This window comes from Octodon degus, unplaced genomic scaffold, assembly GCF_000260255.1.
Source record: "Octodon degus isolate 3935 unplaced genomic scaffold, OctDeg1.0 scaffold00108, whole genome shotgun sequence".
In the NCBI taxonomy this organism is placed as follows: domain Eukaryota; kingdom Metazoa; phylum Chordata; class Mammalia; order Rodentia; family Octodontidae; genus Octodon; species Octodon degus.
Window position 1 is genome coordinate 508,884 of NW_004524684.1, and position 14,175 is coordinate 523,058.

The 14,175-nt window shown below is 41.3% G+C and overlaps 1 protein-coding gene across 1 annotated transcript in view; it reads left to right on the top strand.

Annotated features, from left to right (window-relative positions):
* The window catches only part of Reln (reelin), a 493,244-nt gene that overhangs the window by 377,421 nt on the left and 101,648 nt on the right, over positions 1–14,175 (top strand). The window contains exons 26-28 of the mRNA XM_023724314.1: positions 1,318–1,489; positions 1,927–2,127; positions 8,569–8,801. Of these exons, the coding sequence (XP_023580082.1) occupies positions 1,318–1,489; positions 1,927–2,127; positions 8,569–8,801 (606 nt within the window). The remainder of the gene's footprint in view (positions 1–1,317; positions 1,490–1,926; positions 2,128–8,568; positions 8,802–14,175) is intronic.

Here is a 14,175-nt window from a genome sequence, read left to right on the forward strand (position 1 = left end):
AATTAATTAATTAAATTTAATAATCCAAAGGCAAAGGGGCTCCCCTTTAAAAAAAAAAAACAAAAAAAAAACAGGAGAAATAATGGATCAGTGTTCCTGTAAGAGCTTATATAAATTATCACTAAAGGCAGTAAGATCCCAATGGAACAGTGGATAAAAGAGACAAGTGAATGTTAAGGAAGAACAGCTGTTCAATAAAATATGAATAACACTTAACTTGCATTAAAGAGATACCACTTTTAACAATCAAAATAACATTTTCCAATTATAATACTCAGTGTTCTCTCTCCAAGGGGCCAGGGAGAGGTGATGCAAACCCTATTATAACCCTTTCAGAAATGAATTTGAAAAATCAAGAATCTTAAATATGACCATTTCATTTTACCTAGTAATATCATTTTTAGTAATCTTATATCAATCAGTAAACTGAAGTATAGAGTGTTATGCATAAGGAATTTCACCACAGAATTATTTAGTATAGGGACAGTTGAAATAAGTAATTATATGAATATGTAATGAAAATTACTTAGCTATTAAAATGATCTTAAGAATACTGACATGAGGGGCCGGCCAAATAGCTCAGGCAGATGCAAAGGCCAGGGTTTGATCTCCAGCATGCCGCTGGGCCCTGCCCCCGGGATGTGCTGAGATGGCGATTGAGACTGGCATGCTCTTGTAATCCCAGCACTTAGGAGGCTGTAAAAAGGCGGATCACTATGAGTCCAATCTACATAGTGAATCCCTGTAGACCATGTACCAAATACAAAAAAAAAATTAAAATTAAAATTAAAAAAATACTGGCATGAAAATTTGCTCATCATACAATGTAAAGTTCAAAAGCATAGGACACCAAATTATGTATATGTCATCTACACAATAAATTACACACTATGACATAGTAGATTAAGATGGTTCATGTTCTATTTTTAATGCATATTTATATTTTCCCACAATGAGTAAGAATTCCTTTGGAAATTTTTAAATACTATTTTGTTGTATTGCTATACAAATGAATTGTTTTTACTTAATCTTTCTTTAAAAAGTTATAACCATTATTATAATCATCAAAAGAACTTGGGGAATCAAAGTTAGTTGAAATATTTCTCTCTCTTCTCCAAAAGGTACAATTCCAAATAAAAGTGACCCAAGTTCAGCTTTCTTACAACATTAAACTTCTTGTTGGTCCAAACTTAGAAACATCAAAAATGCCAAGTGACCCAGCAGAACTAAACTTTCTGGCTTCCTTTGTCATTTCATCAACTGCTCAGAAAAACACAGCTTCTCCTTTGCCAACTGCGATGATTTGCTTTTATGCAGATTTGTCTACCTGGAACTTCCAGCAGCTGCTAAGACCTCATGCACCAGGTTCCGCTGGTGGCAGCCCGTGTTTTCCGGGGAGAATTATGACCAGTGGGCAGTCGATGATATCATTATTCTGTCAGAGAAACAGAAACAGGTCATCCCCGTTGTCAACCCAACTCTGCCCCAGGTAAATCTCCAGGGATGGAGCTCCAGGAGCAGGGGACTGCGAAGGTGGACGAGATAAAAAACTGTTAACTTCCTAACGTAGTTAGTGTTTGACACTGAATTATGTGATATAAATTAAAGCTTTTGCACTTAATGTTTTGCTACTTCTTTAGGCCAGTAGTTCACAGGTTCCTTGGAAGTAAAAAGACTGTAAAGTCCGGCTAAATCATGAAGAAAATTGTTAGTGTGGTATAGAGTGATTAGACACAACATTGAGCGAAATAATTTGGTTATTAAATCACCCGGACAAAATGTTAGTAAAAGTTAATCTATCAGTTTTTCTGTATTTTACTAGAAATGCAAATGGTGCATGGCCCAGCATGTCAAAAACTGAGAAGGCCTTTCTTGTTTTCAAAGCTAGGCAATCGTTCTCCTATTTTTTTGTATCATTTCTCTTAGAACTTTTATGAGAAGCCAGCTTTTGATTACCCTATGAATCAGATGAGTGTGTGGTTGATGCTGGCTAACGAGGGCCCGGCTAAGAACGAGACCTTCTGCGCTGCCACACCCTCAGCCATGGTGTTTGGAAGATCCGATGGTGATCGGTTTGCAGTGACTCGAGATTTGGCCCTGAAACCTGGTTATGTGCTACAGTTCAAGGTATTTATGTACATCCATCTTCCTAGAGCAGGTTTAGGATCAAAAATGTCCTCCAGATTTGCAAGGGATTCCAAGATCTTAGAATAAGAGTATTCTCCAACTCTACTCATAAGGAAAACAATTTATCAAGGTTTTTTATTTGTTTGTTTTGTTGGTCTTTTTGAGACTGGGTTTAACTACAGTTTTGGCTGCCCTTGAACTCACTTTGTAGTCCAGGCTGGCCTCGAACACAGTGATCTTCCTACTTCAGATTCCTGAGTACTGGGTTTACCGGTTTATCAGTTTGTAAGACCCAAAAGATATGTATCATTATACCTCCTTAAGTGCTTAAGAAACCTTTTCATAATTAAAGATAAAATTGAATTTAAGGGCTGTTACTTCATTGTGGCCTACTGAATCCTGTGCTTCTGAATGGTATTTGATACATTCTCTTTTTCAGCTCATTAATAGTTTTTAGACATGTGAATTATTTTATACTTTTACTATAAGATTTTCAGACAGGGCTGGCAAGATAGCTCAGCAGACTAAACACCTGCTTAGGCACGTGCAGGGACCAGGGTTCAATCCCAGGCACTGCATGCCATGCCAGCCCCATCCCTGGGTGCACTGAGCCGGCCACTGAGACCGGTCGTGGTGGTGCAGGTCTGTAATCCCCATGCTGGGGAGGCTGAAAACAGGTGGATCACTGAGTCTGAGCTGTGTAGTGAGACGTGTACCAAATACGTTTTTTAAAAAAAGCTTTTCAAACCGTTGTCTTCCTTTAATTACGTACATTTTTTTTGCTCCACTTCACAATGTTCTTCTACAGCTCATTCTTTCAGCGCTGTGATAGCAACATGTACAGTGAGTATTTACCTTGACAAGCTCTTGTCTCAGAACCCTAATCAAATTTTTATTGTGTTTATAATAAAATCCCATTGGTGAATTCTGGGGTTGAAAGTAATGCAGTTTTAATGAGTTAGCACAACTACATGGTCCGCCTACCACAGCAGGATGCAGATGCTAAATAATTCACAAATGGAATTATTAAAGAGATCAGATGTTTATAGGGAGTTCTTTAAATATAATTTCTACAGGTCTGTAAACAGTAAGTTAGATATAAATAACATGATCAGTAAAATGCTACCCTTGTGTGGATTTTAACACTGAAGTATAATAAAAATTCATTTTTTGGTAACACATAAAACAGTAGCAAAATAACATCAGTAGCCAACACATTTCCAGAATATTATACTGTTTCTCATATGACACTTTTTTTTTTTTTTTTTTTGTATTTTAGGGAAGGGTCTACAGGGTGTTCAGGGTCTCATTACTAGATCAGACTCGTAGCGATCCGCCTGTTTACAGCCTCCCAAGAGCTGGGATTACAGGCGCGTGCCACCACACCCAGTCTCAATTGCCATCTCAGCACGCCCCAGGGACAGGGCTGGCACAGCAGGCTTGGGATCGAACCCTTAGCCCCTGCACCTGCTTGTAGGCACTTTAATCAGTGGAGCTATTTGGCTGGCCCTCATATGACACTATTTTAATTCACTTAGTCATGAAATCATGGCTATATAGGCATTAAACTCTACAATATGATATTCAGAAGCTTAAAATATTCTTTAAAAATTGTTGTACATTTCAAGTAATTAAGGGGAAAGGAGTGCACAGTGCTTGAAAAAATTTTAGTTTTTTCATTATAAGCAGAAAGCTACTGACTTTTGGTTATTAGTTAATAATGAACATAAAATATGGACTATTCATAAATTGGTAATAATGTATATTTGAAACCTGCATATAAGAACTATTGCTGTCCTTTGTAAAAAAAATGTCAAGTACTGGTGTATATTTGTAACTGTCTGCCATGTGACAAGCACTAGGTTCTAGGGATGTAGAAAGAGAAAATAGGGCATCATCCTCAAGGTTGTCAGAAGCTAGAGATGAGCAACAGCCAACAGTTATAGTGCAGTCACAAGAGTGCTGTAGCCAAATGAGGCCCTGGATGCTATGGTCATGCCTCGCATGGACCAGGTACTCAAAACACATTTGTCAGTGGATGCATGGGTGCATGGATGGGTGGATGGATGGGTGGATGGATGGGTGGGTGGGAGGGTGAGTGGGTAGATGGATGGGCATGTGGATGGGTGGGCGGGTGGGTGGATGAATGGGTAGCTGGGTAGATGGGTGGATGGATGGATGGATGGATGGATGGATGGATGGATGGATGGGTGGGTGGATGGATGGATGGATGGATGGATGGATGGATGGATGGATGGATGGGTAGGTGGGTCAGTGGGTAGAAGGATGGATGGGTGTGTGGATGGGTGAGTGGGTGGATGGGTAGGTGAATGAGTGGGTGGGTGGGTGGGTGGATGGATGGATGGATGGATGGATGGATGGATGGATGGATGGTTAGTGAGTAGGTGGATGGGTAGATAGATGGATGGGTGGATGAATTAAAATTAAAAGCTTTTAAGTTTTAACTCGCTGAAGGAAGAATGAAAGGGAAGGAATTCCAGAGAGATTTAATATAAGGTCCGAATATATGAAAGTGCAAATGAGAATGACAAATTTGCAAACTCTGAGGAGTAGAGGATGTGATTAGCCAAGAGAAACTATAAAACCAGTTTTGATTTGCAATGTATTTTATATAAGTCACTCGGACATTACCTCAAGGATGATGAGTCATGAAAGATTTTTAATCCATTGAGTGCCAGAATCAAACCTTATTTTAGAAGGATCATTCTGACAGCAATATGGGTGCTTACCTAACAGGAAGGGAAAGCATTGTCACCAAGCACATTTTTTCAGAAAATATTTATAAAGCTGGTGTGTTTCAGGCTATTGTAGGCTATGAAAAAATATTTTGATGTGGAACAGGAGGTGGAGGGTGGTTACCATTTGATAAAGTGTTGTCAGAGTAGGCTCACTGATAAAATGTTAGTTAAGCTACAACCTATAGAAAAATGAAGGAGTAAATCATACAACTTCCTAGGAAAGGCTTGAAGGTGGGAATGTTCTTGAAATAGTTCTAGAAACCACAAGGATGCCATTGCATCCACAGCAGAGAAAAGAAATCAGTAAGGCATGTAAAAAAACAAAAGTAAGGGACAGATTTTGCCTTTTATTTTATTCAAAATTGCTAACAGACATATGGCATGCTCTCACTCGGGCTTTTAAAGAATCACTCTGGTGACTATTCTGGGAATAATTTGCTAGGGCTTCAACAGATACCAGGGCTCAGCGCTTGCCATGACCCAAGTAAGACATGATAGGTGTGTGGGACAGTAGAAGAAACAGCAAGTGGGGAATCAAGGATGTAGAACTATAATAAAAGTGAAAAAATGGCCAAACAAGGCACAGTTTGGGCTAGAAAGATAAGAGATCATTCGGAGCAATGTTGAAGGGGACAGTCAACAGCTATTAGTGATCCATTGTGTGATGGAATGGATTCTAGAATGTGCTCACATTTCTAGATCCATGCCCTGAAGTACAGGTAGGAAATTATTTATTTTAGGAAAGTGAACACTGAAAACTGGCTTGCTCTTGAGGAATTAAAGTGCCTACAAGCTGCTGAAGTGACAGTGAACAAGAAGCAGTTATGTAATCTATCCTCAGAGCAAGAGAGAGAGAATAAATGGGAGTTCAGCATGTTCAGAAGTCATTTGAAATTGTGATTGTAGATGAGATTGGTCATGCATAGAGTAAGAAGCTAGGAAACTAGGCACTGAATCCTAGAAAACACCAGCTCTTTTAAAAATCAGGTTATATACTCAATGAAAAAGAAATGGTCAGCCGTTTTAGAAGCAAGAGAAGAGACAAGTATAATAAGGATTGATTGAATCTAGTTAGATGCAGGCATCGTCAGTGAATGCAATAGCCACAAATTCAAATTATGATGGATTGAAAAGTAGTTAGTAAAGGAGTCCACATACTTAGTATGGCCTTCTTCCAATATATTGTCAGTGCAGTAGATGCAGACCCAAATATAGGGGAGAATTTTTATTTTATTTTGCTTTGCCTTTAAAGATAAGAGAGGGCCGGCCAGAGAGCTTAGTGGACTAAAGTGCCTGCTTGGGCAGAGCACAGTGGCCCAGCGTTCTATCCCCTGGTCCTGCCTCTAAGGTGCACTGAGATGGAGATTGAGACCGGGCATGGTGGTGCATGCCCGTAATCCCAGTGCTTGGGAGGCTGAAAACAGGAGAATCACTAGGAGTCTGATCTACTTAGTGAGACCCTGTAGACCCTATACACCCTATGCCAAAAACATAAATAAATAAATAAATAAATAAATAAATAAAGGAGAGACTTGAGCTGAGGTGTAGATGGCTCTCCAATAAATATAAACTGAATCCCAAGTGGAAACTTAAAGGTGAATTACAAACAAATAGGACACTTACAGTGTGTCTATAGCACTTCACTGTACTGATTTTTAAAACACAAATTTGAAAATTCCTACAACTTGCCTGCTTTAGCAATAGTGGTCACATATGTTCAAGACAAAAAGCTGTGTGTGCCCAGTGCAGCTGCCATCCCAGGCGCCAGTCAAAGGGTCTTCTTACTCATGGGAACTGCAGTAAAAAGATGAGTTTAAGCATACCTTTGAGAAGGTCAAATCTGTAATTATATTCTTGACATTTTACTATATGAACTTCAATAAATGAGTCATAATAAAATTCCTGCTAGTCAAATTCTAAATCCTAAGAGGTTTTTTTTTAGCTTTGGGTATGGAAATACTTTTAAAAGACGATGAACCTACCATATAGTTTCAAGGATTAACGGGTCTACCTCATGAGCTCTAGCCCTATGGTATTTCCCTAGAGATCAAATTTATGTCATTTATTCTTTGTTCTTGATTGTATTTGGTTCCTTATTATTGTAGATTGATCAGGCCCACAACCTCCTAAATGAGTGTATGGCAAATGGCTTAGATAAAGTAGCAGGTAGTGTGGTATTGGGGGCTCCAGGAAGGAGCCCCCTGGGAATAAAGCCAAAAAGTTCCACCAGACAGCCCAGATTTATTTGGTTTCAAACAAAGGAACACGATACTGAGGCAGGGAGGACCTGAACAGGACCTTGGGAAGTCATTCAAAGACTTCTCCAAGCAGTACATTTTGCCAATTAGAGGACCGGCCTGATAGCTCGGCAGATTAAAGTGCCTGTTTAGGCAGAGCACAGCAGCCAGGGTTTGATAACTAGCATGCTGTACCAGCCCTGCCCCCGGGGCATGCTGAGACCTGCAATTGAGACTGGGCGTGGTGGTGCGCCTGTGGTGGCACTTGGGAGGTTGAAAACAGGAGGATCACTAGGAGTCTTATCTATGTAGTGAGATCCTGTAGACCTTGTCCTAAATACAGAAAAAAAAAATTTTTTTTTCTTATTAAAAAGAACTGTCTGATCTCTAAGGTTGGTGCCTTTATTGCTCTGGAATAGGGGGTGTCAACAGCTCTTGTCCTCAGCTGCCTCAGCTGTAGTGTCATCTTGACTTCAGAGCCCTCAGAACAGGAACTTTTTCAACATGGCCAGAGGTTGCTTTGTGGTCAGCAATTTAACCCTTACATAGCCTGGTCTGCACCACTTACTTCAACTTTCCATCTAAATTTAACTATTTTTTTCTTTTCTTTTATGTATTTAGTACAGGGTCTACAGGGTCTCACCTCAGGATCAGACACATAGTGACACTCCTGCTTTCAGCCTCCCTGGGGCTGGGATTACAGGTGCACACCACCATGCCCAGTCACAATCTCCATCTCAGCATGCCCCGGGGGCGGGGTTGGCCTGGCACTCCAGAGATCAAACCCTGGTCCTTGCGTCTGCCTGAGCAGATGCTTTAACCCGCTGAGCTATCTTGCAAGCCCTAAATTTGACTATTCTTATCTCTAAAGTTTCATACAATAACATTTTATTACAGATCCAGCCAACAAATGAAATAATGTATGAACAGATCATTCTTCTAAGATATTGTGGATGGTGTCTATTTAACTGATGCTCTAACAAGAACCTAGCTCTTCCATCTAAGTGGACTGGTTTCTTACTGAGCTTTGGCAGAAGAAGTTACCTGCTCCACAGGAAGCAGAGGAGCTGCCTGTCTTCCACGGACCACATTCCAAAGAGAATGCTGCTGTCCACCTTCTGCTTCCCTCTGCTTCTGCTCTTTGCAGAGAGAAGGAAGCAACTTTTTAAAGTCATAACTTTTGTCTGGGATGCCAGAACCACAGTCACTGCACTTCGCAATTCTGTAAACCCAAGAAGTCCAGCTTTCTCTTATAAAGTCTCTTTGCTGCCTACACAAAGAGTTCCGGAATTTGTGAAAGCATTGTGGTTGGCATTGAGCTACTTGGCTCTTACTGTAAATTTTACACAGAGCCATTGGAAGCACTCCAGCTACGGCAGCACCCAATTTCCTGCATGTTGTCTTGGGATCAAATCCCTGCGTAATTCTGTTCTCCCTTTTCACAGCTGAACATAGGGTGTGCCAGTCAGTTCAGCAGCACAGCCCCAGTGCTCCTGCAGTACTCCCATGATGCTGGGATGTCCTGGTTTCTGGTGAAGGAGGGCTGTTTCCCAGCTTCTGCGGGCAAAGGATGCGAAGGGAACTCCAGAGAACTGAGCGAGCCTACGGTGTATCACACGGGGGACTTTGAAGACTGGACGAGAATCACGATTGTTATCCCAAGGTCTCTTGCATCCAGGTAGGGTAATCCTTCTTTATGTGCTACAGTTGCCGTTTCTTAGGAATGCTTAATTACCTCCATGTCTTTATTTCAAATATCTCAGTAACCTAAAAACAATTTTTGTAATTTGGCGGTTCTTTATCCAACTTACAATTCTTGAGAAAAAGCCTGCTAGGACAAAATTTCCAAAATAGGGGGAGAGAGAGAAAGACAGACAGACGGACAGACAGACAGACGGACAGACAGAGACAGAGGCATAAACATCACTCACACACTTGTAAGACACATGTACTCAATTCCCCATTAATTCACTTTAAAAAAAAAAGATTTGCTGAATACCTGCTGTGTCCAGTACTGTGGTGATCTCTGAGTGTAGAGCATGAGTTAAAAATATTAAAGACTAAGAGAAGTGTAAAGCATCATTATATGTAGCTTTCTCTGTATATAGGTTTTTAATCACTTAATGCCTCCTTACCTGATTTGGGTATCTTGCAATGTACATGATCCCTTTAAATGACTGTAAGGACAGTCAGCCAGTAGAGAAAAAGATTAAAAATCAATTGATAGAGGAAGGAGATGAAAGGACAGACAATTTGGAGTGATCCGGTTGTATTAATAGAGCAATTAATTTAACTCTTAGCCTCCCGGCAGCTACAACAAAAGGGGAAAATACAGGATAATTGAGTTCTTATTATTGACTAAAAATAAAGCAAGCGAACACACTGTGGTTTTTAAAGAAGAGATGCACTTTTTCTCAGGCTCAATATTCTACAACAAATGTGTAGCGGGCTGGAGAGATGGCTCAGTGGTCTAGAGCACCTACTTGAAACAAGCTTGGCAAAGCACAGGAACCTCGGTTCGATCCCCCAGCACCACATGCCAGCCAGCCCCGCCCCCTGGTGGGCTGAGCTGGCCACATACACACACACAATAAATAAATGTAATAAATAAAAATAAATAAATATTTAAAAATTTAAAAAAAAAAAAAACAAATGTGTAGCATCTTTGGACTAGATTGAGTAGGTAACAGAAATATCAGTACTTTTAATTTCTGTCATTTTACAAAAGATAAAAAATGTTCTTCAAAACATTTTTAAATTCATCGAGTGGACACTTCTTAACCCAGGAACATAGCATTAATTGTGACTCAGGCCTTTGAGGTTCAGAGCTGGATGATGGAGGTCTGTTGGTGCTACTCCTGAGGGGAGCGCGCTGGCTCAGGACTGGAGCGCTTGGTAGTGGCAGGCAGCCATGGTTCATGTTCTTTCCCTCCTGGCACAAGGTAGGATTATATTTCCCTGTACCCTTTAAAGTCTGGCATAGCCTAATGTGATGTGAATGGACACGAATCACATGACCTTAAGATCCCATGTGTACCTGGCCATGTTCCCTGCTTTGTAGAAGTATAATTGCAGAGAGTCCACTTTTAGCCTGGCCCCTGGGTATCGCTGGTAAGCAGGCTCCCTTGTGTTGAACTATAAGGTGGAGAGTTGTTTGTTAACACAGCATACTCTATTTCATCCTGATTGGTATAATGGTAAAAGCTTAGCAGCCATAAAAATAGCTGATTTATGAAGTTTTTAGAGACTGTTTTGTCTGTGACATTGATCATCAAATTTACTATACACCATTAAGCTAGGTAAGCTGGTCATGTTGTCGATCCCCATCACTACTTAGGCATGCATACTTCAAAAATTTATACCACAGCTGTTGCTAGAAAGATTTCCAGAATAGAAAAGGTACTTCTTTGATGAAAGATATAAAAATTTCTGTTCTAGTCAGAAAAACCTTCAAGTGTAATCTTTAGATATCAGCTATTTCAAGCAATAGCTCTTAAGCTACTTCAATGAGTAGACTCAAGTCAATTCCTTTGTCTTCATATGTCAATGTTCTTTGTAGTTTATCAAAGAGAGACTCAAATGCTTTAGAGATTTGATGTGTAGGTGGTAGAGTTAATGAGTCTATCACTTAATGAAACTTAAGAATTTCACTTGTAGTTTTCTTTAGTCAGAAAACAGATCTACAACTGTATCTGAGAACTGCACAAACACAAATGCTTAAGGAAGTTTAAATAAGGTAGTTCATACTTTCTCATATAATGGTCTGAGGATGGGCCATTCAGAGTCGACAGCTTAGTGCTGCCATTCTGAGCACATGACTCCCATCTTTGGGGCCAAAACTTGTCATCTTTTAACCAATGAGGAAAAGGAATCAAGGATGTATCAATGTGTTTCTTTTTTAAAAAACCAGCTTACGGTTGGTGTAGATTCCTCAGCAGAACCTGTGATACTATTTGCATAGCTATCTCCCATCATGCAGTACACCTCTCCAAAGCTTAATAGCTTAAAACAGTGGTGCCTTCATCTCTCATGAGGTCTGGCGCTCCCTGGGTAGCTCTGTGTGTCTCTCTCACAGTCTCCATCTGACAGCTGTATTCAGTGGGTGAGTGGGCTTCTGGGCACAGCTGCATCTTCTCTGTGTGGTCTTCCTCTTAGCACTTTTTACAGTTGAGTGGCTCCAGAATCCCAAAACAACCAAGGTATGTGGAGGCTTTCACTAATGTGTCACATGTTATTGGTCAAAACAAGTCACAAAACTAGTCAATATTCAGAAGATGAGGAGGTAGACTCTTGTTTTGATGGGAAGTGCATTGAAGTCACACTACAGAGAGGCATATGTGGCTACGGGAGGGGGATCACTGCAACAACGCAGTGTCAGCTCCCCTGGCGCCAGTGACTCACACGTGTCCTCTGCAGGACGCATTTGCTGTCCTCCAGGACTCCTCGGAGTCTCGGCCCAACAGCTTCAGTTGTTCATCCCGATCTTATTATCTGTATCTGTGAAAGCAAGTCGTCTACCCTACCGTTCCCCAATTAACGCAGTGAGACAATGACAGAACAATCACTCACACAAACAGTAAACACTGCCAATGAAGAAAGACAGGAAGGCAGGAAAGTAGAAAGGGAGAAAGACAGGAGGGGAGGAAGGGGAAGCACACAACAGCCACCAGCCCATAGGATTTTGAAAGCCACCTAGAGGCTAGTTCCTTGGTCTCCCTCCCCACAAGTAAGATCCAGTACAAGAAAGTTCCCTTGAGAAAGACAGCTCTCCCCAGCAGTGCCTCTGTGACCCATTGTTCTCAATTCTTATTTCTACCTGCTAGGCCTCACCCCTGAGACATCGTTCCTTTTCCATAAGAACGTGCCAGCCAGCGATCTCATAGCTTCCTGCCATCCTGAGCTCTTCTGTACAGCTCAGTGCAGTCCTGTACTACTCCCCCCCGCCCCACCTGGCCCCCTGCATACACTTCCCTGAAACCACGGCCCCACTGCAGCCCTTCCAAACAGATAGGTGTCACTGAGGCACACCAAGAAGTTCATCTTTCCGTAGAGACTAGACTATCAGGCTGCTTGAACACATCACAATAAAAGCAGATGACACAATCAGGAGCTGCGGGCCAGAAATCTTGTGGGGTTTTTCCAAAACTCAATAATGTGTAGCTGAATCTGTTGCTACAGTTGGTTTGGTGTCAGATGGAATAAATCATTGGTAAAGCCACATATGAGAAATATGAAAAGGTCGTCCTTCGCATCACAAAGCGAGCCACTCACTATTTTGAGACTCTAAATGTATCAACGTTGTCTGAGACTTCAGCTTTTGGAAGAAGAAATCCTCTCCATTGCAAGCCAGTTTCCTGCTTTATTTGGACACCAACCAGCTTGCTAATTGATGGCCTGTGTGGTGAAAAGCCCTCTGCTAAAGAATAGTAAATGTTTCTACTTTACCACAAGTAAATGAGCTGTTGTTGTTCCTTTTGCAATATGTTGGGCTCAGATATCTCCAAATGCAGTGTTCAAAAGCTGAGATCTCCAAGTGTTAAAATTGCTAAAACTTGGAGCTATTTTGCCAGAAGGCAATATGCTTACATTAGTTACTAGAACACTGCTCTTTCAGAACTACTTCTGAAAGAGTTTTCTCAAAGGAGCAGTTTAGACTTTTTTTTTTTTTTTTTTTTTTGAGACAGGGTCTCATTATACAGCTTGGACTGGCCTTGTGCACAGTTTTATAGTCCCAACACTGGTCTCAAACTCCCAGCAATCCGCCTGCCTCATCTTCCGAGGACTGGGATTACAGGCATTGGCCACCAAGCCCTGTTCAGTTTAGACTCATGTTAACTGACACAGTGCTTGCCTACAGAGGAGAGACGCTGGTGGTGGCACATGCAAGTTGTTATGTGTCTCTTGACTCTGAGGGGCATCCCCAACCAGAGGGGAGGCAGCACGGCCTGCCAAGTGTCCCAGTGCAGGAAGCAGAGAGGTATCTCTGGGCATGGACAGAAACGTAGTTGCTTAGTATTCTGCTCACCACCTCCAGCACCACCTGTCACCATTCCTGCTGCATGGGACAAGCTGATGCAACATCCCAGAACCATATGTCATCAGGAGACTTTTTCTTCTGTCTATGCAGGCCCCCTCCCAGTAAGATGGGAATTGGGGAAGGAGACAAAGAAATCCAGTTCTTAGTTTTCTTGCCTGCCTGAAGGATGCAAAACAAAGGGAAAGTTTGGATCCATGATTTCAATAATCAAGCCATGCTATGGGGTGTTTCAAATAAAATTATGTAAGCTTAAGCTCTGTCTTTCCCCTGAAGCATCAGTACCTCAGTGTCACTTCTGGTCAAGTCGCAGGCCTCCACTGAATTCTCTCCTGACTCCTTCTGAACGGTGGCCATCAGACTCACGTGTGTACCTTTGTGCAGAGTCTGGATGAGTGTGTCTTCTCACTCGACCATGAGCACTGGGTCTAGGTTCGCTTCCACAGCACCCCCAGCCCTAGCGCTGCATCTGGCATGCCACAGGTGCTAGCTCCAGGTCTTCTGAATGTGGAGATGTTAAACAAGCAATAATAATAAGCAGTAGATGACTGACTACGATGAAGACACCTCCCTCTTTAAATGTGTCTTCCCAAATAAATATAAGGCTGTATGGCCGGAAGTAGTTGCTCTGTGTTCTGCTGCATCTCCTTGAAGAAGCAAGACTAGCACAGTAATAATATCAACAGTTGCAAGGATGTACCTCCTAGATTTTGAAAGCATAGACTCTAGGCATTCTTACTAGCTTAAGTGTGGCCTATTCATTTCTTAATTTTTTTTATTTTTTTATTGTTCCAACATCTTTTTATTTTCAATTAATATTGAGAAAGTAAAACACTTGAGTGCATGATTTAAAGGAACAGTTTTTGTGCTTTCTTACTATGTGGGGGTTTCTTTGTCCTCATAGGTGACAGTCCAGTAAACAGAAATATCAACCAAAAATAATTCTTCTTCTTCTTCTTCTTCTTCTTCTTCTTCTTCTTCTTCTTCTTCTTCTTCTTCTTCTTCTTCTTCTTCTTCT